General features: G+C 39.4%; 1 protein-coding gene across 2 annotated transcripts; it reads right to left on the bottom strand.

The window, feature by feature from the left end:
• Positions 1–3,505: 3,505 nt before the first annotated feature.
• Positions 3,506–13,080, bottom strand: LOC124269145 (calpain-1 catalytic subunit-like). Of its 2 annotated transcripts, none has more exons than XM_046704165.1 (7): positions 13,042–13,080; positions 9,013–9,233; positions 8,123–8,254; positions 6,602–6,798; positions 4,968–5,142; positions 4,413–4,475; positions 3,506–3,670 (listed from the first exon to the last, which is right to left on the bottom strand). In XM_046704165.1, exons 2-7 carry the CDS (start codon positions 9,205–9,207, stop codon positions 3,521–3,523), a joined length of 912 nt encoding a protein of 303 aa, XP_046560121.1. In that variant the 5' UTR covers positions 9,208–9,233; positions 13,042–13,080; the 3' UTR covers positions 3,506–3,520. The 2 variants fall into 2 exon arrangements, with proteins under 2 accessions (XP_046560121.1, XP_046560122.1); XM_046704166.1 differs by lacking the exon at positions 13,042–13,080 and adding an exon at positions 12,694–12,755.
• Between the last annotated feature and the right edge of the window lie 12,136 nt (positions 13,081–25,216).

Here is a 25,216-nt window from a genome sequence, read left to right as displayed (position 1 = left end):
TTGTCCTCAACAACCCATGCTTGTCGTAAGAAGAGACTAACGGGATCGGGTGGTCAGGCTCGCTGACTTGGTTGACACATGTCATCGTATCCAAAGTGCATAGATCAATGCTCATGTTAATCACTGAATTGTCTGGTTTGACTGGATAACAGGAATATTGCTGAGGTAAACAACAAACAAAAACAAAGAAACAGACAGAAACATAAAGAAAAACGTCTTTTTATGCGTGGTTCAAGAACATCTGGTGTTAGCGATGAGTGTCAGTTGTCCATTCACATATTTTTCACTGCATTTTCACTTTTACGTCCATTCAAATCTCTTTTTACCAGATTATAGAGACTGCTTATTCTCGACTTATTTAAATACATTTGACAATACAAGCTAGAAAAGTAGAAGGTAATGAAGCATACAACCTTTAGATGACAATTTCTTTTTTATTGCAGAGAGCGACGTTTCGGTTTAGATTCTTATACCGAAACGTCGCACCCTATATAGAAGAAATATATAGAAGAAACTGTCACCTAAAAGTTGTATGCTCATTACTGACTCACCAACTTGTCGATCAAACAATTAAACTTGTAAAAGTATTCGCCATATTTATATGTCATATGATTATAAAACTTTTAATTTATTGGCACATGTTCTATACCATACCCTGAAAACCGTCTTCATGAGGAACCGTGAATGCCAGTCTTGGATTGTCTTGCAGTATCTGCGCATCGGATTCATCATCTCTGGAACCTCCCTTCCACTCCCCGAATATCCTCAAAACGTAATCTTTGAAAGATTAAAAGAGTGAGTGAGCATGTTTTACGCCACTTTTAGCAATATTCCAGCAATAGCACGTCGTCATATTAGCGAAATATTCTCAAGCACGACGTAAAACCCAATTTCACCTCACCTCACCTCCAGCAATAGCATGAATGGTAATCATGTGTGGAATCAATTTAGGAAATTACTAAATTAGGATAGGTAACCATGATCATGAGTAATTAAGATGGAAAACATTTTTACAAATGTCTTGAAACTTACGTAACTGCTCGGTTTGTCCATTAATGTCGAAATCGGGGGTTAGAGAACACACAGTCGTAATGAAGAAAATATCTCTGAAATCTCCGCAGTGCCATCCAGAACACCCTGTCCTCTTTGTCCCTCTAAGAGGTTTTTCCTGTCCAAACTGTTAACTTCTTCCAATTAGGGACTCCTGGAAACCATGGCAACATGTGTAAATACTAAAACTGAATCAAAATGGAAATGAAAGGAATTGGAGAACAATGTAAGTAGGGCTTGCTAAAATGATCGGTTATCGGAAATATCATCGATAGGAAATATAATAAATCATTATCGATATGAAATTGCGTTATCCATAATATATATTGATTGTTAGCTTATGTGACAGAATCTCACACAATATACAAATATTTAGGACTTTATTCATGGCCCGTTTCTCAAGGCGCCATTTTGTGAATAGTCCATGCAAAAACATGTCTCCACTCACCAGTGATGTGAAATATATTAATTTCTTCCGGACATTTTTGCTCAAAGTTACGCCTCCGATATTTATCGATGATCGATTGATAGTTAGTTGATTATTGATCTTTATTACCCATACGGGTGAGGAGATCCCGTGTAACATCTTTTTGATATTTGCACAGTGTGCAATTTAGTGATTCTCGACGTTGATTGGTTGATCGTATATTTGTACATTTTCATTGGATGCCGGAACTACTTTCACACACTACGTTCATTCATAAAGTTTCATCGATTCATTGATAAATTGACATTAAGTAATGTAATCACACATTCCGAGATCTAAAAAAGAAAACATTAAGGTTAAAGAATATGAATATTCTTTTTATTAGACGTTATTATTTTGGAATAAAACTGCGTTATAAATAGTAGTCTTTTTAAATTATATAATCTTTAAAAAACACACCAAACAATCGTTTGCATTGTTTGTAAACAAACATGGCCGCCGTTAGGCTAACCCCGATCAAGGTCATTTACCTAGTTAAAGTTGACGGTGACCAAATAGGAAGAGAGATAAGAATTTAAAAGGCCTTGAATTCCCAAAACCTGTTTGTTGTTGAAACTGAATTCGGGGAAATAGAAACAGCAAGATACCGACTAAAGATGTCATCTGAAAGTGTAACAAGTAAGTCGGACACGGCGTCCATGCCATCGAACCAGAAAACAGCTCCTTTCTTACCGGAATCAGTGCTAAATGTTCTTCTTCAAGATGACTTTTTATATCCATGCATTCCTAATCAATCTGAGAGGTTGGTCCTAGTAGAATCGGATTCCGACTAGAGTTATCCTTCTTGGAACTGCTGTACTCTACTAAGACGAGAGTGTAACACGCCTTCCACAGAACAAAATGTTGTTTAATCTTCAAACTTGGTGAGTTTCTTGACAGAAATCTTTTTCTAGATGTATTCGTGGGATGGTTGTCTTTTAGATTTCCCAACTTTTAACCGTTGACTTTCCCAAAAATTGACAGGTTTTTGCCAGAGTGTGTTTCAACACTACACCGTCACCCGTCACTAGAAAACACGTCAGTCATGAATGAACGATGTTCCGTCGAACTGACTTGATCGAATAATGTTTAGCTCTTATTAAGTTCAATGATATATTTCAAAGATCATTTTTATCATATTAACAAATGTTAATTAATTATTCCAGGCATAATAATTTTGTTGTATTTTAAAGCGATTTTATGATGTACTATTTCCATAGCGTAGTTATGTTATTACCGCTGGAGAAGTTAGGTTTAATACGCGCATGAATACGAATCAGCTGTTTAAGGTCACAAGTCCTGTCTCCGGGTGGTTTTTATTTCGTGGTTCTTCCTTTTAAATGGGTAATAAATAGAATATCAACGAGGTACGAGGATTATGAATATGCTCGTTAAAATAATGTTCAGTGCCTCGCCAAGGCTCGGCACTGTGAACATTATTTCAACTCGGGCATATTTCCCGTAATCACTCGTACCTCGTTGGTTATTCTCTAATTATTATCCATATCGATGGTCAGCCCTAAATGTTAGTAGATGCCTGTTTCGCAATACAGCATTGGTTACCTAATAGATAAACGGCTATCTGTTGACAGTCGTCTCAATCTCATAGTTTTTTATCAAATGTTATCATTGCATCATCACGATATGGCTGAAATATTGCCGATGTGACGATAAATTTTAACTCACTCACTCAGTTAACTCACTATCATTATACCAAAGGGTAGAATACTGTATATCCAAGTGTGTTCAATTCCTTTTAATGGAAAAAGTGTGTGAATATTATGTGCAACGCGCTAAAGCAGTTCCAATTAAATGAAATAATTGCAGATTGAGCCCAGTGACCAAACGTCGAAACAGCCGATCACATATTGTCATAATTGAACACAAATGTATGTGAAATGTGGATAAATCCGAACGGTTTCGTATGTTGCTGGAACACACCCGAGAAACATAACCGGATTGTATGAATTATTTACAGACCAATCTCTTATAGCTGGTCAATGGCTAAGTGTAAACAATATGCAAACAAAGAAATCCAGAATCAAATATCTCATAAAATACCAACTTGTCACTCCACTTTCCTGTCCATTCATCCGACCCCCATGGGTTGCGCATCTGCAAGAGGAAAACCCTCTTCCCGTTCTTTTTCGTTATCTTTGAAAAAAGAACACGAAGTTAGAGTGAGTGAGTGTCTTCCTCATAGTCTGGTCGGAGTGATGCGTGATACAAAGTTAGTATTACAAGCTCCAGGTTCCGTTTTGCTTTGTAGCTATGTTATAACGTGGTATTTCTTATCTTCGCCCATTATGTAAGTAGAAAAGACGTATTCCACATCCGTTGGAATCTCTGCTAAAAACAGAGTAGAATGTACCATTCTGACTGTATCGTGAGTTGGTTGGTTGGTTTAATATTTAAACCATTTGGACCAGACAATCCAGTGATTAACAACATGAGTATCGATCTACGCGATTATACAATTGGGACAAAACGATGACATGTGTTAACCAAGTCAGCGACCCTGACCATCAGATGCCCTTACTCGCTTCTTTACAACAAACATGGGTTGCTTAAGGTCAATTCTGACCCCGATCTTCTAAAGGATAATATCCCGACGCGGTTGCATGGCTGCTGGGTGAGACGAATGAATGTTGTTTTATAACAAATATATAATGGCAGCCACTAATCCAGCCTGGATTACACAATAAGGATAATTACTCATGACATGTTATCCAGACACTGGATGGCATTCAATCAGTTGAATCACCGAGTCTGACCAATGGATCAAATGTAATCAGCTTTTCTCATCACTATCTCTGCCCCGGAATCAACGCATTGGTGATAACACGTTTTATGTATATACATCTGTCATCATGAATCAGCCACTAGTCATATTTACCTCATGTGCACTAATCAGAGAGTAGGCGTGACCTGGAACTATTCCGTTTGATAATGACGTGCCCTGGAAGTTGCAGGGAACGTTTTATAACGGAGACAGTTTTTTTTATTATTCATTATTTCTCCGCATTTAATAAATATCTCAGCAAAGGTACACACCTATGCCATTCTCAAATTGTCAAACTGCTTTTGGTTCATGCAAGATAACACATGATAAACACAAGTATAGTTACATATAGCACATGTTTTGATGCTATCACCAGTTGGTATTCATTCACAAAGAAATCGTAAGAGTTAATATGGTTGGTTGGTTGTTGGTTAAATCCACACTCAGCAATATTCCAGCTACATGGCGGAGGCCACGACCAGACAATCCAGTGATCAATATCATCAGCATCGATCTACGCAATAGGGATACGATGACATGTGTCAACCAAGTCAGCGAGCCTGACCACCCAATCTCGCTGGCCACTTCTTAAGACAAGCAAATACGAATTATGAACATTTACAATGACTTTGCCATATGAAAGTCAAGACATAGAAACAAGGAACCTACTGATTTCGTGGAGCAAGTCACAAAGGCTCCACACTTCAGTGCATTGACTATACGTTGAAACAGGACGCTGTGATTGGTGTATTCCATCACTACCGTCTCTGGCACACCTCCTGTCAATGCTAGATAGGCATCACTTGGCATGCCACCTTCAGCAACACTGTACGAGTCGTGACATTTGTTCAAAAAGACATACTGAGGCATATAAAAATAAGTATATTGAACCTACATATTGGGCGAAGGTTATCAATATATGTTGAAATATATATTTCCAGGGGGATCAGTATGTTCAGCAGTTTCATTATTCAAGTTGCAATGAACATTACAAAGCACAGTGAACATGGTACAATGAACACCCAAGGTACACTGATCATCCAAGGTGCAGTGAACATCCAAGGTACAGTGAACACCCAAGGTACGGTTTACACCCAAAGTGCAGTGAACATCCAAGGTACAGTGAACATCCAAGGTACAGTGAACATCCAAGGAACACTGAACACCCAAAGTGCAGTGAACATCCAAGGTACAGTGAACATCCAAAGTACAGTGAAAACCCAAGCTACAATGAACAGCCAAGGTACAGTGAGCAACCAAGGTACAGTGAACATGGTTCCATGAACACCCAATGTACAGCGAACACCCATTGTACAGTGAACAACCAAGGTACAGTGAACATCCAAGGTACAGTGAACACCCAAAGTACAGAGAACATACAAAGTACAGTGAACATCCAAGCTACAGTGAACATCAAAGGTACAGAGAACACCCAAGGTATATTGGTAAGAGTATACAATAAATAATCATATATAGAATTGGAATGCTCCAACATGGAATTTAAATGTGGTAATGGTTTTGCTATGCATCCTTCATGTCAATGAAGATATTAAACGTTTATCGAACAAGTTTTATTAAAGGCATTTAGAAGTGACAAACATAAAGGCGAAACATTATGTATACAGTATATGTGAACTTCTTTAGGTTGAGGAAAACAACGTTTCGGGATATATTCTAAATTCTTCATCAGATAAATGTTTAATGAAGGAGTAGCAACATATCTCGAAGCATCGTGTTCCTCAACATAAGACGTTGACATCCATAATTGTGTTGCCTTTAATTCTTTTTGTCTGCAAGTATTAGCCAGAGGCAACCAATCTCGGATATCCGAGGGAACATAGCGGTAGCACTCAATGATAAAGTAAAGATCAGGCCTGGCACGTTGCTGTAAACTTTAGAAGATGTTGCTATTAGGATTGGCTAACATTATCCATAATCGGAAATATCGTCGATGGGAATATTATCAATGATTGTGGATATGAAAATTTGTGCTCTCGTGAATATCGTATATATATTTGGTGATCTTTTAAATTATTTTTCTCACACAATATATCAATTTAGGTCTGCTCCTAAATTATGTTCAGGATGCTGTTTTGTTAGTAATCCTTTCAAAAAAGATGTCACCACTCACCAGTGATGTGAAATATATTCATTTCTGTCTGACATGCTTTGGCATTATTGCTAAAAGTTACGTCTCCGATACTTTTTGAAAATCGATCGATATTTAGTTAACGATTATCTATCTCTATAATCTATATCGAAAGCCAGTCCTAGTTGTTATCCATTAACGTTTTCTGACTTACCCTGCAAGAGCCTTCTCCATCAGCGAAACCCACATTTCGTTAGTTCCTGATTTTGACTGAGCTCCGAATAATTCATTTGGTCCTTTTACTACAGGCAGGATATCATCAGTGTATACGTCCTCCCATTCCCCGAACCTCCACAGTCTGCAGTGGAAGATTCCGTCTGTCTTGGGCTTGAAGGCATTCTTGTCAATCACCTGAAATTTAATGGCATCAAGTATCAATTTGTTTCAAATTTAGTAAATTACGAATAATGAACACGTTTATATGACCAACTGTAGATGGTTTGGTTTGGTTCGGTTAATGTTGTAATGCAAGAGGTGAGCTGAAATTGGGTTTAACGTCGTGCTTGAGAATATTTCGCTCATATGACGACGTGCATGCGTGTGTATGTGTATGTGCGGCTGCTTGTACTAGCCCAGACTGAAGCTGGTTTTATAGTGCTAGCCCACTGAGATACCATGCCGCAGTGAAGCATGAATACCCCACTCAGACACATCATACTGACTCCGAGCAGACCAGTCCTTGCTGTACCCAATAATGCCGAACGCCAGGCAGCGACCAACAAGTACCATATTTTAACGTCTTTTGGTATGACGCGATCGGGGATTGAACCCGCGACCTTCCGCTCTCCGGGCGGACGCTCTAACCACTACACCGCGGAGGCGGTCTGTAATGCAAGACGGAACCTTTGTTATTGGACGAAAGGTATAGTACATCTGGTTCATACAATCAGATCAGAAACCCCGTGTATGCATTGCTTGGTTATTTGTTTAACGCCATACTCAGCAGTATTCCATCTATATTGCAGCGGTATGTAAATAATCCAGTCTGGGCCAGACAATCCAGTGATTAACAGCATGAGCATCGATCTGCGAATTAATGATTTTGGGAATCTTATTTTAGACAGCTTATACATGTATATGAGGGTTGGTTGTGTTAGATCAATTCTAACCCAGATCTTCACGGGTAGATTACGTGTGAGACTATGCGGTCATGTGGGAATGTACGGTGATGGAGCAATGGTATATCAGCACGTTTGTCTCAGGCTAGAAGAGCTAGTTTAGGAAACTTTGGTTCAACCGACGTTACGCCGAAATATATTAAAACCTGCATACCTATCACTTCTTATAGTATAAGACCGCCTCCGCGGTGTAGTGGTTAGAACGTTCGATCCCCGACCGCGTCATACCAAAAGACGTTAAAATATGGTACTTGTTGGTCGCTGTTTGGCGCTCGGCATTAATGGGTACAACAAGGACTGGTCTGCTCGGAGTCAGTATAATGTGTCTGAGTGGGGTATTCATGCTTCACTGCGGCATGGTATCTCAGTGAGCTGGCGCTATAAAACCAGCTTAAGTCTGGGCTAGTACAAGCAGCCGCACATACACATACACACGCATGCACGTCGTCATATGAGCGAAATATTCTCATGCACGACGTTAAACCCAATTTTACCTCACCTCACCTCACCTCTTACAGTATAAAATGCTGAAGAATACACGTAAAATCCAGAGATACCTTTTTCATGAGTTTCGGTTTTTCGGCGAGGTTTGCCAACATGGACAAGAACCAACATGTTCCAAACGTGCCTTGGTTGATATCTTCCATGCAAGCATCGCCATGAAACAGCACAGGGTCCGGGACTATCTCCTTTTATAACAAAACATTGGAGTAAGATGCATAGGTGAGTTAAGACGCTTATATGAATCACCGTATCATACTCCGTCCTGTGAATGAAATATGAAGTTTCAGTTTGTCTGTGGTATTAACGTCCTACTCAGTGAATGAATGAGTTTAGTTTGACGCCGCACTCTGCAATATTAGAGCAATCGATACATGTATGTTTGTATGGATGGATGTATGGATGGATGGATGGATGGATGATGTATGTATGGATGGATGCATGCATGTATGTAACTGTTGTCGTCATATATTACATTCTGTGACTGATTTCATTTTCTCTCACCACAAACCAGTTTCAGGACCTTATTCATTGCCTGCTTCCAAATTATGTCCAGGAATCTGTTTTGTTTATAATTCATGCAAAATCATGACGTGACGTGACGTGACATGACGTGACGTGACGTGACGTGAATATATTCATTTCTATCAGACATTTATGGCATTTTTGCTCACAGTTACCTCATTTATCGATAATCGATCGATATATAGTTGACGATTATCGATTTGTATTATCTATATCGATAACCAGTCCTTGATATGACTGCCGTCAAAAGTTAGCAAACCTATCGCCATCTTCATTCATGAAACACCAAATTAGGAAATCTATGAATGGTCAATTGAAACGAAACAAACATCAGCCTATCAGGATGATATGCTTTGCGATGTTTATTTTTTTGTAAAGCCAGGTGTCGAGCTACGTGGTAATAGTTGCAGGCAATACTCACATATGATCTCTTCCATTCTATTAGATGCGCAGTTTCATTAACGTTTATTATCGCCGGTTTATCGAAGTTGGGGTCTGTCCACTCCTGCCCAGGTGCAACCTCCGGACGTTCTGTCTTGCGTGGTACTGGGGCAGTCCTGAAGTCTCTCGTCCAGAACTGGAGTCCAGAACCTTCAGGATCTTCCTCGTAATTCATGCTTCGGTTTAGTAGTCACCTGGAACCTGTTAATTGTGTGTGTCACTTTGTACATAAATAAATAAATAATGTGCATCATTAGTTTACATGCAGACGAAAATACAGGATACATATTTGTACACATTTGAGTGAGTGGCTGAGTGAGGTTGGTTGAAAGGTTGTGTAAGTGGTTGAGTGAGTGGTTGTGTGAGTGGTTGAATGAGTGAGTGAGTGGTTGAGTGGCTGGTTGAGTGAGTGGTTGAGCGAGGTTGATTGAAAGGTTGAGTAAGTAGCTGAGTGGTTGAGTGAGTGGTTGTGTGAAAGGTTGAGTGAGTGGTTGTGTGAGTGGTTGAATGAGTGAGTGAGTGGTTGAGTGGCTGGTTGAGTGAGTGGTTGAGCGAGGTTGATTGAAAGATTGAGTAAGTAGCTGAGTGGTTGAGTGAGTGGTTGGATGAGTGGTTGAGTGAGTGGTTGAATGGTTCAGGGTTTGAATGGTTGAGTGGCTGGTTGAGTGAGTGGTTGTGTGAGTGGTTGAATGGTTGAGTGGATGGTTGAGTGAACGAGTGAATTTTTGAGTGAGTTGTTAAATGAGTTTTATCTAGTTTTATCTAGTTTTACCACAACATATTAGCTTAATGTTGAGAAAAGCCAGAAACAATGCATGTCTCAGAGGTTTGCCATCTTGGCATAAACCGCAATCACGGATATGGTCCTACAAAACCTGGAAACAAAATCGGGGCGAACCGGAATTCGAAACCACAATCATATGGACACAACTCTGCGGTGCTTTAGACGACTGAGGCACCCGTTCCCCGGGCCTGTTTCAAGAATCCCGTAGTGTTCCAGTTCCCGGTGGAAACTATGTAGTGTACAAAACCATCAGCTGACTGCTGTTCAACTTCCTTCAGCACTGTCTCAGATTATTAAATCGTCATATAGCCCTTCGTGTGTTTGTCAAAATTCACAAACCCATGAAGACCCGGGTCAGAGCTGTCTTCTTCAACCCATGATTGTCGTAAAAGGCGACGGGCGAGATTGAGTGGTCAGGCTCGGAACACATGTCATCGTATCCCATCTGCGTACATCGATACTCATGCTGTTGTTCACTGGATTGTCTGGCCCAGACTCGATTATTCATAGACCGCTGCCACATAGATGGAATATTGCTGAATGCAGCATTAAACAACAAACCATGCAAGCAATCATAATTCACAATCGAAGTTTGTGGTTTGTGCCAAGTTATATAATTATCATAAACATTTCCTTTTGGGTTGGGTGTTTGAAACATGGAAGTTCAGTTTAGTTGTTATTGTAGGGCTGGCTTTCGATATAGATAACAGAGATCGATAATCGTTAACTAAATATTGTAAATGGATCGGTTCACTCGAAACATTGTCAATGGATCGGTTCACTCAAAACATTTCCTATCCGTTATACCATTGAGCGAAATTACCTTTCAAACATTGATACTTTCAAGAATGTCATTCTGATCCTCCGATATTATCAATCTTGCAAATTTCGGTATTGTATATATTAAATATTCGGAATAGATCATTGGTTATAGAACACACTTGATATGGATGTGCAACTCCTTTGTTATTTACACACGACGTTTCTTGGCTATTACTTGCCCCTTTATCATTCACCTGATGAAGAGGCAGGCATTAGCCAAGAAACGTCGTAATTCACCTGATGAAGGAGCAAGTATTAGCCTAGTAACGTCTTGTGTAAATAATAAAGAAGTTGCACATCCATATCAAGTGCCTTGTATTACCCTACCAACTTCTAAATGCCTATCAAACATCTAGAACATGGGTTGCTGAAGATCAATTTCTAACCTGGATTTTCACAGGTCTTTAGCAAGTTTGATTGCACAACTAGCTCATGACACCTCGGGCATTGATGCGAGTCAAGGGAGCCTTCGATGATGCAAACTGTCGAGAGCATCATAAACAAAGATTACATGTGTAGTCGGAAAGTCACCCAACCATATCTTTGAAGAAAACCATATCTTTGAAGAGAACCATGTCTTTGAAGAGAACCATATCTTTGAAGAGAACCATATCTTTGAAGAGAACCATATCTTTGAAGAGAACCATGTCTTTGAAGGGGCCAAGGTGAAGGTTGAGCATTGAATCAGCGCATAATATAGAACAGCTAAAGTGTAGTTTGCTTCAGGCATGGATGCTACGTACCTGTCATACTGAGTGGAAAGGAATGTGGACATCACATTACTTGTGCTTGTAATATTTTATTGAGATTTGTAAGCCCAAAACTGAACTACTTTGCAACTAAAGCAAAACACTTTAAACTTCGATTGGTCTAAAATATTACAAAACTTATCTAATGTTACAAAGCTGACTACAATCGCCGAATGTCTGCAAATCCAAGGTCCCAAATGCCACTTGATACATGTTGTTCAATACACAACCATCGGAGAACTAAGTTAACGGGCAAACGAAACGATACCAAATCGAAATAACTGAAATTACAAAACAACAAACCACCATTGTGAAAAAGGACAGTGAATTTTAAAAAACAGGTGTATGGGCAACATGCACTCAGACTGACTCAGTCATGTCATTGGAGTGGCAACAATAACCAGTCCGTTTAGTCACTGTACATTAAGGATTGAAGTCCAAATTATCAAAGTAAATTTTGTATCGTTTCTTTCGTCCGTTAGTGTATTTACAGTGCTCAACGCAGCAATCATTATTTTCTGCAGCAGCTATTCATTGGAGTTTATATTGATAATATACCCTGCATATTAGCATGCATTAGCAACATGTACTTCTCGTTGTAAAGATGGTGTTGACAAATCTCATTGTATGGATGAATAAATCCATATATTGTCACCATGGGTAAGTGACAAGGGTCAAGTTACATATGACGTTTCACAAGTTATGTGCGGCTACGTGTCCTGGACGATCATGATTCCTCGGACAATGGGCAGTCCGTCTGTCTTTACAACTATCAGACACACACCTACCGTTATTTGAAGGCAAGTGTGTGTCACTTGCTATGCACTAGTTGAAAACCGCCCGCGTCAACGAAGCTACAAAATAATAAATATACTATCGCCTACACACGGACAAGTTCTTTCCCTATACCTGGACAGTGGACAGTCTGTTTTTGTGTACAATTATCACGCTGACCCTATCCACTGTTGGTGGTCACGGCTTTGCAACACCTTAAGTGCTAGTAGAATAACGAGAGACAGGACATTTATCGACTGAACATGGATGATTAGTTTCCTGCATTAATGATATAAAATGGTTTATCTATTCTCACAGATCACATAATGATTACTCTTAGACATAAGAATAACACGATTTTCCAACGAAGACCACCAGCAATAATTGATCCTTCACTTAAAACCCACTTCAAAGCATTTTAATAGAATACAGAGTTCATATAAACACACTCGAGATATATTAAATATTCAAATACAGGCTTTCATGTACATACGCACTTGACAAATTCAATGTAGAATGAACCAAACGTTACCTTAGCTTGTGACAGTTCTATCTGACTATAGCGTCTGTCACAGTCAAGTGTGTAGCTCATATATCCTGTTCAACGGCGGTTCTATATACATGCAATGCATTCCGGATCCCTGCGTCACACGACAGGTGACAGCTATTCATAGCCAACTGCCAAGGTATTCAGTCAGAGCATTAAATATGGAGTCTCAACCCAACAGAGCGTATAGTCTGCGTGGGGAGGTTAGTTTGTCGAAAAGCAGGTTATCATATGGATGTAGCGTGATAACACTACATCGAAACCTGTTTAAACAGTATATGACACTTAGATAGGGTACGAGCTTCATCTGACATACATTTTTGTATTACTCACCCGATGTTCTGTTCAATACCATACAGCTGTTGCATGCCCAGCAGGCACATCAAGGTTGTATATGAAAGTTTTTTAGACGTAGATGTCCGACGTGGAATCAACGTTGAAGTTTGACATACTATTAACGTTGAAAATGGGTTGTTCCGTGGTTGTATATGAAAGGTTTTTAGACGTAGATATCCGACGTGGAATCAACGTTGAAGTTTGACATATTATTAACGTTGAAAATGAGTTGTTCCGTGGTTGTGTCTGGGAGGTATCACGCTTTCCTGTAAATAGACTCGCACTTCATCTTTAAACTACACTAACGTAGCACCAAACTCATGCATCCAGCTAAAATAGCCAAAAAGCTACCTGCAACAAACAGTGTTCAAACATAAAATTGCAGTAAAAATATTTACCTGATAAAATACTTGGTTAAAATTCTACATTCAATATAATGTTCATTTAAGTTTTATGTCAGTTGGACGTATAATTCCAGTAAGAAGAAAAGAGTATTCCAAATTAATAAAGACTATTTACTGTTGTATTGTTATCTTGAAAAGGTGGAAATTGTCCCGAGAAGACATTTTGTCTGAATATCAGCTATTAGACAGACCCCTGAATAAACACAATGCAACTACTTTCACCATGAAAGGGTTCCAAGATGAACAGGAACTATACCTGAAGACAGCACATAAAACCAGTCACTGTTTATGAAATCTTTATGAACACAAACACACACAGAGAAACGTGGTTTAAAGCATAATGTAAAACATCACACATGACATAATCTGTAGGTGATCTCTGTTGTGATAATAACACAATATCATCTGCATATAGCATTAAACTGACATACAGCTTCTCTTCTTTCTGCCACTCCCTGCCTGGCGGTCAGGTGGATACTTCAGAAACGTTCCTAACTCTTTCTTGAAATTTGCTTTGGATGCATTCCCATCTCATTCCCATGAGATAGGACACATTCTGAAATTTTATATTTTAATACATGAATAATTTTATATGGAAGATATATTGTCTCAAATGATTCAAGTATTTGTTTAATCAATCACTTGAAAGGTTCATTTCACTGCTGTAACTTGCCATGTGAACATATGAACAGCATCAATACAAAATGTGACGAAAAATGTAAACAATTTATATTTTCAACTAAAGGAATGGAAGTTTTCTTAAACATTTTCAAAGAAAATCCTCAATTGCAAGTGGATTATTCAATAAGACTATGAATTAGACGATGCTTTATTGTCATATATTATTTGCTATGGTCATGATGAAAATGCTGCATTTGGTAATTAAATTACCCGAGATGATTGAATACAACCTTGTATTCTTAAAAGAAAACTTTTTGCCCATCAACATTCATTCTTGACATCAAATTGTTTGACATTGTCCTGCAAAACAATGGAAGATTGTTGTTATTCTGTCAGATTTAGTTTTCTTTAGAGATTCTCAGAAACGATTATTTCAAATTAAATAGGAGTTGTACTGATGTAGCAATTTAGCAGGAGTCATAAATTGTAACAAAAGCCATTTTACATTAAACGATAAGAAAACACAATGGGTGGTGGTTCACAGGTCAAAGAACAAGTCCATTGTGGGAGGTCTTCCAACACCATTTGTTCCCAAACACAAGGAAGTATGGATCATGGAGTTCTGAAAACAATAATGAGCTCTCATAAGTATACAATATATTCCCTATTATCTACTCTGATTCTCTTTGTCATTTGTACACTCATAAAACTCAGATAAATAACTTCTTCATAATTCAGAAATGTTTACACTTAATCTCTTATAGGAACGCTTAGAAAATCTCTCATATAATGAATTATGTTTGCCTATAATATCTGCGACGTCATAACTATGCTTCTCTGAATCATGAACAATAAAACAATGAGATTAAACTCTACACTGCCAGAAATAATCTATCATACCCTGAATAATATGACACTGAATAACATCTCTTACAACTCCGATCTACACTCAAAAAGACTTAAATGTACTCGTAAACAAACATCGCTGGCACACGCAAATTCTTGGAAACAGTGTATCTCTGACTCTCAATTCCAAGAAATGGAAGTCCTACTGTATTTGACCAAAGGGGTGACAGGTGGCCAAAACATATTGAAATGTAGGTCATACACTGAAAATAACTCTCTAATATACTCGATAGATGATCTTGACAAGGGAACATGTACATAAAATGCTGATATCTAACAATACCTGTACTCTAAATAATGGATTCTTCCAAATCTCAGTATGTTTCACTGCACACGCACTTAAATGCAAAATAATGAAAAACCTACACTTTGACAATAATAAAGAAACATCATATTCAAATTCTACAGCTGACCAAATACCTGAAGAGTGTGTCTCCCAGCAATAAACATCTATATATCTCTATAAATTTATGACTTTTGTCCTCTCGCGTGCTTTCTCGCATCCAGCTCTTTACGGCGAAAAACAATATGGCGCCAAGCAAGGGAGTGCTCATTAAACTAAACATCTCCGGGAGAAATCATTGTCAACTTATTCTCTTACATGATCAACCTTTGTGGTTGATATACTGGAAACAAGTGAAATGTTAAAAACTTGTTACCTTAGCATTGCTCCTTTTATGTGATCCACAAAATTGATGCCACCCAGTCTTCGAAGATGAGATTTTGGGGTGACGTTCGCTTCATTATCGATTAACCTGTCATGCATTCTTTGCATCATAAAGTAGACATTTACCCTATAAAGAGCAATTTGATGCAAACACCACCAATAATATTAACAAAAACGAAGCCTGAGGAAACATAATACTCATTCACTTGTCATTGATACAATGCCAGAACATCCTTGGAGGGTTTCAGCGATGGCCACTGGAAGTATTACTACCAAGTAACCTATTAAAAACCACCTACGTAGTACAACATAGGACACCTGATAACGAACGTGGGGTATCGAACTTCACACGGTCATTAAAACCTGAAAAAATGATGAGTTTAGGGGCTCGCTGAGGTAGGTCGTTAAGTCTCTGTCGCGCGCACTATCCGAAATGACGGTGCAACTGGCAATGACTGGGACTATAGTACCTATATTGTCTGTCTCATGTAACAGATAACAGCAATAGGAATTCAAAATTGTTATAAAAAGTCAGGCATTGATAGAGAAAGTCCTGATAATTTACAAATATACAAAAGGTAAGTGGTATTCAAGAAAAGGGTACCACAACTATAGTCATTTTAGCTGTGCATCAGGGTTATCTGGTTATAATTTTCATTAGTTGTTGAACGTCAGATAGCTTTTGTAAGATGATCGGCCATAATGTCCTGCTGCCCATTTATCATTCCCGTGGGCGGATCCAGGAATTTTGAAAAGGGGAGAGGAGGGAGGGGGGTCAGGGGGTTCGAACCCTGACACACAAACACCCCCCTTCTGGATCCGCGAATGATTCCAATATTTGTGAAACCAGCTCAACGCTTAAAACTAACAAGGATTCGGTAAGGCGAAGTACTTATCAAAGTCTAATGTCAACTTGGTTCATCTCAACCCATTCTGACCCGTGATGGTCCGGGTTAACCCATGCTTGTCGTAAGAGGGTTAGAAATGGTCTTAATAGGTGACTAACGGGATCGGGTGGTCAGACTCGCTGACATGATTGACACATGTCATCGGTTCCCAATTGCGTAGATCGATGCCCATGCTTTGATCACTGGATTGTCTGGTCCAGACTCGATTATTTACAGATTGCCGCCATCTAGCTGGAATATTGCTGAGTACGGTGTAAAATTATACTCACTCACTCACGCACTTCAACCCATTCTCCCTGCAAGACAGCGCCAAATTTCATTGAGTGTTATCGATGATTGTTGACGGTGACGATATCCCAGACATGCTCGGTGGGTGACAAGCCTGGACTGTGCGCTGGCCATGGCAAGATGGTTATGTTTTCCTGAGGGAATTATTCAGAAACAACACGAGTCCTGTGTGTTCTTGCGTTATCCCCATTTCTGGTGTCCCTCGCTGTGATGTTGCAGGAATATTGCTAAAAGCGGCGTAAAACAAAACTCAGTCAGTCAGTCAGTCTTGCGTTATCATCCTGAAACACAAGACCACGTCCATGTCCGCGCAAATGGCATCACGTGTGCCTCCAGGATGTTGTCACGGTAGTACTTCGAAGTTGCACCTGCGTAAATAACATGTAACGGTATTTTGCCAGTCACAGTGATCCCACCCCACAACATTACTGAGCCACCCCAATCGTGGCCAACGTAAACTGCATGACAGCAGCCATTCCGTCTACGCTACACTCGCTGCTCCTGTCACGGAAGTTCAAAATAAGCCCTGATTCATCCCAAAAACATCCCAAAAGGGAAGATTGACACCGGCGACATCTTGCAGTCATGTGACGCTCTATCAATCCCGTGATAACACATGGACGTCGGGCAGGTCGTATCTGAGAAGCTGATTACAAATAGTCTGCCCACTCACTCAAACACCTGTAGCTCTTTGAAGCTCACCTCCATTCTGGGGTGGTTAAGCTTTCGCTAGTCAGACAGAAGACCCAGGTACAATATGTGAAGCCCATTTCTGGTGCTCCCCGTCGTGATATTGCTGGAATATTGTTAAAAGCGGTGTAAAACTAACTCGCTCACTCACTCATCTCGAATCTGAGAGACCCGTGAAGGTCCGGGTTAGAATGAACCTTCAGTAACCCAGTGAGGCGACTGACGGGATCGGGTGGCCAAGCTCGCTGGCTTGGTTGACACATATCATCGCAGATTGATGCGCAGATCGTTGCGCAGATCGATGCTCATACTGTTGATCACTGGATTGTCTGGTCTAGACTCGATTATTTACAAACCGCCGCCGTATAGCCTGAATATTGCTGAGTGCGGCGTAAAACTCACTCACTCACTCACTCACTCACTCACTCACTCACTCACTCACTCACTCACTCACTCATCACTCACTCACTCCTCACTCACTCACTCACTCACTCCTCACTCACTCACTCACTCACTCACTCACTCACTCACTCACTCACTCACTCCTCACTCACTGGAGCCAAGTCTACTTTCATTCCTGACTACCCTTTGAGAAAGAAACCGCGTGGATCCGGGTTAGAAATTGTTTTCAGCATGTTTGTCGTTAGTGGCGACTAGCGGGACCGGACAAATGCCAAATGTGTAGATCTATGCGCGTGATGTTAGTCACTGGATTGTCTGGTCTAGACACATATATTTACTGACCGCCGTCATATCTTAGAATGTCATGTAGCGTATATTTGTATTTCGGAATACCCCATGTTCGAGGGTGCATGATAAAAAACATACTGTCGATTTCGTGATTTAGAAAGCGACGCGCTGCTTTGTTTATTTGTTGTTTAACGCCGCACTCAGCATTATTCCAACTCATGGCAGCAGTCTGTAACAATCGATTTTGGACCAGACAGCCCAGTAATCAACATCACGAGCATCCTGGCGTGACCCCTAATGGAATATCCTCGGCTCGCTGCTTTGCAGTAGCAATACCCAAGATTTGATTTAATAAGAAAGAGAGGGAACACATGTTGGCTGATGCATGATGGGAGTCACTGATCATAACCATGTTGACCATTTGGAGTGTATTGTCGTGCAAAGCGTTATATACACCTGCAGCGGAAATCCAACATAACTTGGTGTGATTAAAGAAAACGAACGAAGAGATTGGGCAACATGGAGTCACACAAATGACGGAACTGTATTTCAGTGAGCGAAAATCTAAAATATTGTGCTGTCCTGTGACAAGAGGAGGTTCCTGTTTACGATGAAGAAACATCCAAACAAAGAGACGCTATTCAGAAAGTGGGTTCTTATAATCATTGATGGTTCGTTAGACTCGCAGTATTACTTTTATCTCAGCACTTCAATGCGCTACATTTGAATGACAAGATCAGGCGTCAGGTTTGCTGTATTGTTCAATGCGTATGGTGTCAATCACCGGATTGTGTGGTCCAGATTTACACAGTCGGAGTCATATAGTTGTAAGTTTACACTTTTACATACCTTCTTAGAAAGAGCGTTCTTGTCACTCCGAATGTTTATGCATAGATCATTTAACCTAAATTCAAGTGGAAGCGAATTGTTCATTTCACATGTCTTGGTCATCTGAAGTGAAATACAATTAGTCATGCATGTCACTTTACCTGACAATATCCCTTTACAAGATATGTCACCAGACTCCAAACAGAAAGATGTAATGCATCTGTCATAAAGTCTGTGTCTCAAAATTAATTTGTCCCCATATCAGTCATTACATTCCAATGACAACCATTTTTAGTCAAGGACTGCATATTGTCGAACACAAAAAAACTTATCCCGAAGCTTTCACAGCTTTTGTCTTGATTTTGTTGTGAACGTAGTTATAAGGTAAGAACTTCAAACGATGGAATGAAGTAGGTCTACTCCATATAAAAACAGATGACATATTTCGTAATTATGTGTAAAGCAAATTGTTCAAATATTACATAAAAATGTACCATATCCCATCCTGTCAAGGTTACCCATTAACTTGACGGTAAAGTTAAGGGAACCTCGTTCTTTCAATCAACTTAACGGTAAAGTGAAGGGTACCTCGTCATTTTCATTAACTTGACGGTAAAGTGAAGGGTACCTCGTTCTTTCAATCAACTTTACGGTAAAGTGAAGGGTACCTCGTTCTTTCAATTAACTTAACGGTAAAGTTAAGGGTACCTCGTTCCTTCAATTAACTTAACGGTAAAGTGAAGGGTACCTCGTTCTTACAATCAACGTAATGGTAAAGTGAAGGGTACCTCGTTCTTTCAATCAACTTAACGGTAAAGTGAAGGGTACCTCGTTCTTTCAATCAACTTAACGGTAAAGTGAAGGGTACCTCGTATTTTCAACTAACTTAACGTAAAAGTGAAGGGTACCTCGTTCTTTCAATCAAGTTAACGGTAAAGTGAAGGGTACCTCGTACTATCAATCAACTTAATGGTAAAGTTCAGGGTACCCTCGTTCTTTCAATCAACGTAATGGTAAAGTGAAGGGTACCTCGTTCTTTCAATCAACTTAACGGTAAAGGTAAGGGTACCTCGTTCCTTCAATAAACTTAACGGTAAAGTGAAGGGTACCTCGTTCTTACAATCAACGTAATGGTAAAGTGAAGGGTACCTCGTTCTTTCAATCAACTTAACGGTAAAGTGAAGGGTACCTCGTTCTTTCAATCAACTTAACGGTAAAGTGAAGGGTACCTCGTATTTTCAACTAACTTAACGTAAAAGTGAAGAGTACCTCGTTCTTTCAATCAAGTTAACGGTAAAGTGAAGGGTACCTCGTACTATCAATCAACTTAATGGTAAAGTTCAGGGTATCCTCGTTCTTTCAATCAACGTAATGGTAAAGTGAAGGGTACCTCGTTCTTTCAACTAACTTAACGGTAAAGGTAAGGGTACCTCGTTCTTTCAATCAACTTAACGTAAAAGTGAAGGGTACCTCGTTCTTTTCATTAACTTGAAGATAAACTAGCAAACTGGAAACCATGTTCTTTTCATTAATTTTAGGGTAAAGTGTAGGATACCTCGTCATTTTCATTAACTTGGAGGTAAAACGAAGGGTACCTCGTTCTTTTCATTAACTTGAAGATAAACAGTAGCATGCTGGAAACCTTGTTCTCTTCATTAACTCTTTGTTTTGATAAATTCACTATATCATGATATGATAGGCTGTTCACTTTCGCAAAAGTGCAATAAATGAATTGCGATATCAAATCATATAAAAACGCTTTGTTATTTGTTTATTGCTTATCAAGTGTGACATTTCGTACAAAAAACGCACTCACTGTTTTATGCCATTGTGTTAAAGTTGTACTAAAGCAATATAACGGGGACTCCCCTTCTCGAAAGTAGTTCCGGGTTGTATGAATACGCCTTGTCTACCGTTAATGAAGCATAACGATCCATTGTGATTCAACGTCCAATCAGAAACACGGAAGATATGATCATTTAACAATCAGTTACCATATTAATAGTTCGGGGAGTGTTCATATGCAAGCGTTAGTCAATACGCGTTTCCGAAATAGGTAATCCGCCATAGAGAAAACCGGATGTATAGCTGTGAGCAAATATATTGTCATTTCAACACGGGAGAGTAATACGCACTACATGCATGCAACAGCTGTATGGTATTGAACAGAACATCGGGTGAGTAATACAAAAATGTATGTCAGATGAAGCTCGTACCCTATCTAAGTGTCATACACTGTTTAAACAGGTTTCGATGTAGTGTTATCACGCTACATCCATATGATAACCTGCTTTTCGACAAACTAACCTCCCCACGCAGACTATACGCTCTGTTGGGTTGAGACTCCATATTTAATGCTCTCCGTGATTGAATACCTTGGCAGTTGGCTATGAATAGCTGTCACCTGTCGTGTAACGCAGGGATCCGGAATGCATTGCATGTATATAGAAGCGCCGTTGAACAGGATATGTGAAAGGTATCGAGGAAAGGTGTCCGTTTGTTGTAGTTAAGATACCTGCTGTGACAGTTGTTCCATATAACGGTCCAGGTGTTTGCTGTGAACGGGACGCTATCGTGAGGTATGTACTCGGTGGCTTTCATGACCTAGATTAGTCGATGTTCATGTCAAGCTCAAGGCCATGTAAACCCAACACCAACATGAGCTACACACTTGACTGTGACAGATGCTATAGTCAGATAGAACTGTCACAAGCTAAGGTAACTTTTGGTTCATTTGACATTGAATTTGTCAAGTGCGTATGTACATGAAAGCCTGTATTTGAATATTTAATATATCTCGAGTGTATTTATATAAACTCTGTATTCTATTGAAATGCTTTGAAGTGGGTTTTAAGTGAAGGATCAATTATTGCTGGTGGTCTTCGTTGAAAAATCGTGTTATTCCTATGTCTAAGAGTAATAATTATGTGATCTGTGAGAATAGATAAACCATTTTATATCATTAATGCAGGAAACTAATCATCTATGTTCAGTCGATAAATGTCCAGTCTCTCGTTATTCTACTAGCACATAAGGTGTTGCAAAGCCGAGACCACCAACAGCGGACAGGGTCAGCGTGATAATTGTACACAAAAACAGACTGTCCATTGTCCAGGTATCGAGAAAGTATTTGTCCGTGTCTAGACGATAGTATAGTTATTGTTTTGTAGCTTCGTTGACGCGGGCGGTTTTCAACTAGTGCATAGAAAGTGACAGACACTTGCCTTCAAATATAGCGGTAGGTGTGTGTCTGATAGTTGTAAAGACAGACAGACTGCCCATTGTCCGAGGAATCATGATCGTCCAGGACACGTAGCTGCACATAACTTGTAATACGTCATATGTAACTACAGTGGAAACCTGATAAGTAAAATTTTAAGGGACTCGCCAAAATTGTTTACTAATCAGGTATTTTACTTATCCAAACTTATAAAAACCTGCAAATGACAACCATATACATGTATATGTATGCATATGTAACAATGAACAACTTATCAGGGATGGCCTCCAGTTGTCAGTGTATTGCCAACTGCTTGACGCCAGCGAGCTGTAAGTAGGATGTTTGTTTGACTGGAGACTGACACGACTGCCCCTCATGTCGGATATGTGGTGATCGCTAATTTAGTTATCCAGTATCTTTTGTTAAGTAATTTACTTCCAGGGACCGTGAGAAGACGTTCAGTTAAGCGGTATTGTTTACTTATCCGAGTTTAGTTAACCAGACTCTAATAGTGATAATTAATGAAGAAATTTGCGGGGACCAAAGAAAAGTGTTTACTTATCAGGTCTGTTTAGTTAAGCTGTCTTTACTTAGGCGGTTTCCACTGTATATTCATTCATTCATTCATTCATTCATTCATTCATTCATTCATTCATTCATTCATTCATTCATTCATTCATTCATTCATTCATTCATTACCTTGTCTGTTTGTCTATCTGACTGACTGTTCTATTTGCATTTAGAGAGAGAGAGAGGGAGGGAGGGAGGAGGAGAAAGAGATAGAGAATGGTTACTGCCCATTGTCCCTTGTCATTTACCCATGGCGACAATAGATGGATTTATTCATCCATACAATGAGATTTGTCAACACCATCTTTACAACGAGAAGTACATGTTGCCCGTCCATTTCTGTTCATAGAGGCATTGGATACATTCGGCAAATATAAATTTATGTAAATTATATATCATATTGTCGATTATACATAAATATATGCAGATGACATACACAGCAACACACGTGTAATGCATGCTAATATGAAGGGTATATTATCAATATGTACTCCAATGAATAGCTGCTGCAGAAAATAATGATTGCTGCGTTGAGCACTGTAAATAAACCAACGGGCGAAAGAAACGATACAAAATTTACTTTGATAATTTGGACTTCAATCCTTAATGTACAGTGACTAAACGGACTTGTTATTGTTGCCACTCCAATGAAATGACTGAGTCAGTCTGAGTCCATGTTGCCCATACACCTGTTTTTTTTAAAATTCACTGTCCTTTTTCACAATGGTGGTTTGTTGTTTTGTAATTTCAGTGATTTCGACTTGGTATCGTTTCTTTTGCCCGTTAATTTAGTTCTCCGATGGTGATGTATTGAACAACATGTATCAAGTGGCATTTGGGACCTTGGATTTGCAGACATTCGGCCATTGTAGTCAGCTTTGTAACATTAGATAAGTTTTGTAATATTTTAGACCAATCGAAGTTTAAAGTGTTTTGCTTTAGTCGCAAAGTAGTTTAGTTTTGGGCTTACAAATCTTAATAAAATATTACAAGCACAAGTAATGTGATGTCCACATTCCTTTCCACTCAGTATGACAGGTACGTAGCATCCATGCCTGAAGCAAACTACACTTTAGCTGTTCTATATTATGCCCTGATTCAATGCTCAACCTTCACCTTGGCCCCTTCAAAGACATGGTTCTCTTCAAAGATATGGTTCTCTTCAAAGACATGGTTCTCTTCAAAGACATGGTTCTCTTCAAAGATACGGTTCTCTTTAAAGATATGGTTCTCTTCAAAGATATGGTTCTCTTCAAAGATATGGTTGGTTGACTTTCCGACTACACACGTAATCTTTGTTTATGATGCTCTCGACAGTTTGCGTCATCGAAGGCTCCCTTGACTCGCATCAATGCCCGAGGTGTCATGACCTACTTGTGCAATCAAACTTGCTAAAGACCTGTGAAGATCCAGGTTAGAAATTGATCTTCAGCAACCCATGTTCTAGATGTTTGATAGGCATTTAGAAGTTGGTAGGGTAATACAAGGCACTTGATATGGATGTGCAACTTCTTTATTTTTACACACGACGTTACTAGGCCAATACTTGCTCCTTCATCAGGTGAATTACGACGTTTCTGGGCTAATGCCTGCCTCTTCATTAGGTGAATGAACGTCGTGTGTAAATAATAAAGACGTTGCACATCCATATCAAGTGTGTTGTATAACCAATGATCTATTCCGAATATTTAATATATACAATACCGAAATTTGCAAGATTGATAATATCGCAGCAACAGAATGACATTCTTGAAAGTATCAATGTTTGAAAGGTAATTTCGCTCAATGGTATAACGGATAGGACATGTTTTGAGCGAACCGATCCATTGACAATGTTTCGAGTGAACCGATCCATTTACAATATTTAGTTAACGATTATCGATCTCTGTTATCTATATCGAAAGCCAGCCCTACAATAACAACTAAACTGAACACCTAACCCAACAGGAAATGTTTATGATAATTATATAACTTGGCACAAACCACAAACTTCGATTGTGAATTATGATTGCTTGGATGGTTTGTTGTTTAATGCTGCATTCAGCAATATTCCATCTATGTGGCAGCGGTCTATGAATAATCGAGTCTGGGCCAGACAATCCAGTGAACAACAGCATGGGTATCGATTTACGCAGATGGGATACGATGACATGTGTTCCGAGCCTGACCATTCAATGTCGCCAGTCGCCTTTTACGACATGCATGGGTTGAAGAAGACAGTTCTGACCCGGGTCTTCATGGGTTTGTGAATTTTGACAAACACACGAAGGGCTATATGACGATTTAATAATCTGAGACAGTGTTGAACAAAGTTGAACAGCAGTCAGCTGATGGTTTTGTACACTACAGTGTTTCCACCGGGAACTGGAACACTGCGGGA

The sequence above is a fragment of the Haliotis rubra genome, unplaced genomic scaffold, assembly GCF_003918875.1.
Source record: "Haliotis rubra isolate DU_JTF1 unplaced genomic scaffold, ASM391887v1 Scf1423, whole genome shotgun sequence".
Taxonomy (NCBI): Eukaryota; Metazoa; Mollusca; class Gastropoda; order Lepetellida; family Haliotidae; genus Haliotis; species Haliotis rubra.
The sequence above is the reverse complement of the archived record's forward strand: the minus strand, read 5'-3'. Positions and strand labels throughout refer to the sequence as shown.

Coding starts and splice junctions, on each gene's coding strand:
- LOC124269145 (XM_046704165.1), bottom strand. CDS start 9,207: ATGAATTACGAGGAAGATCCTGAAGGTTCTGGACTCCAGTTCTGGACG. Junction 8,255..9,012: donor TAGAATGGAAGAGATCATAT/GTGAGTATTGCC, acceptor TTGTTATAAAAG/GAGATAGTCCCGGACCCTGT. Junction 3,671..4,412: donor CTCTGATTAGTGCACATGAG/GTAAATATGACT, acceptor CTTTTTTCAAAG/ATAACGAAAAAGAACGGGAA.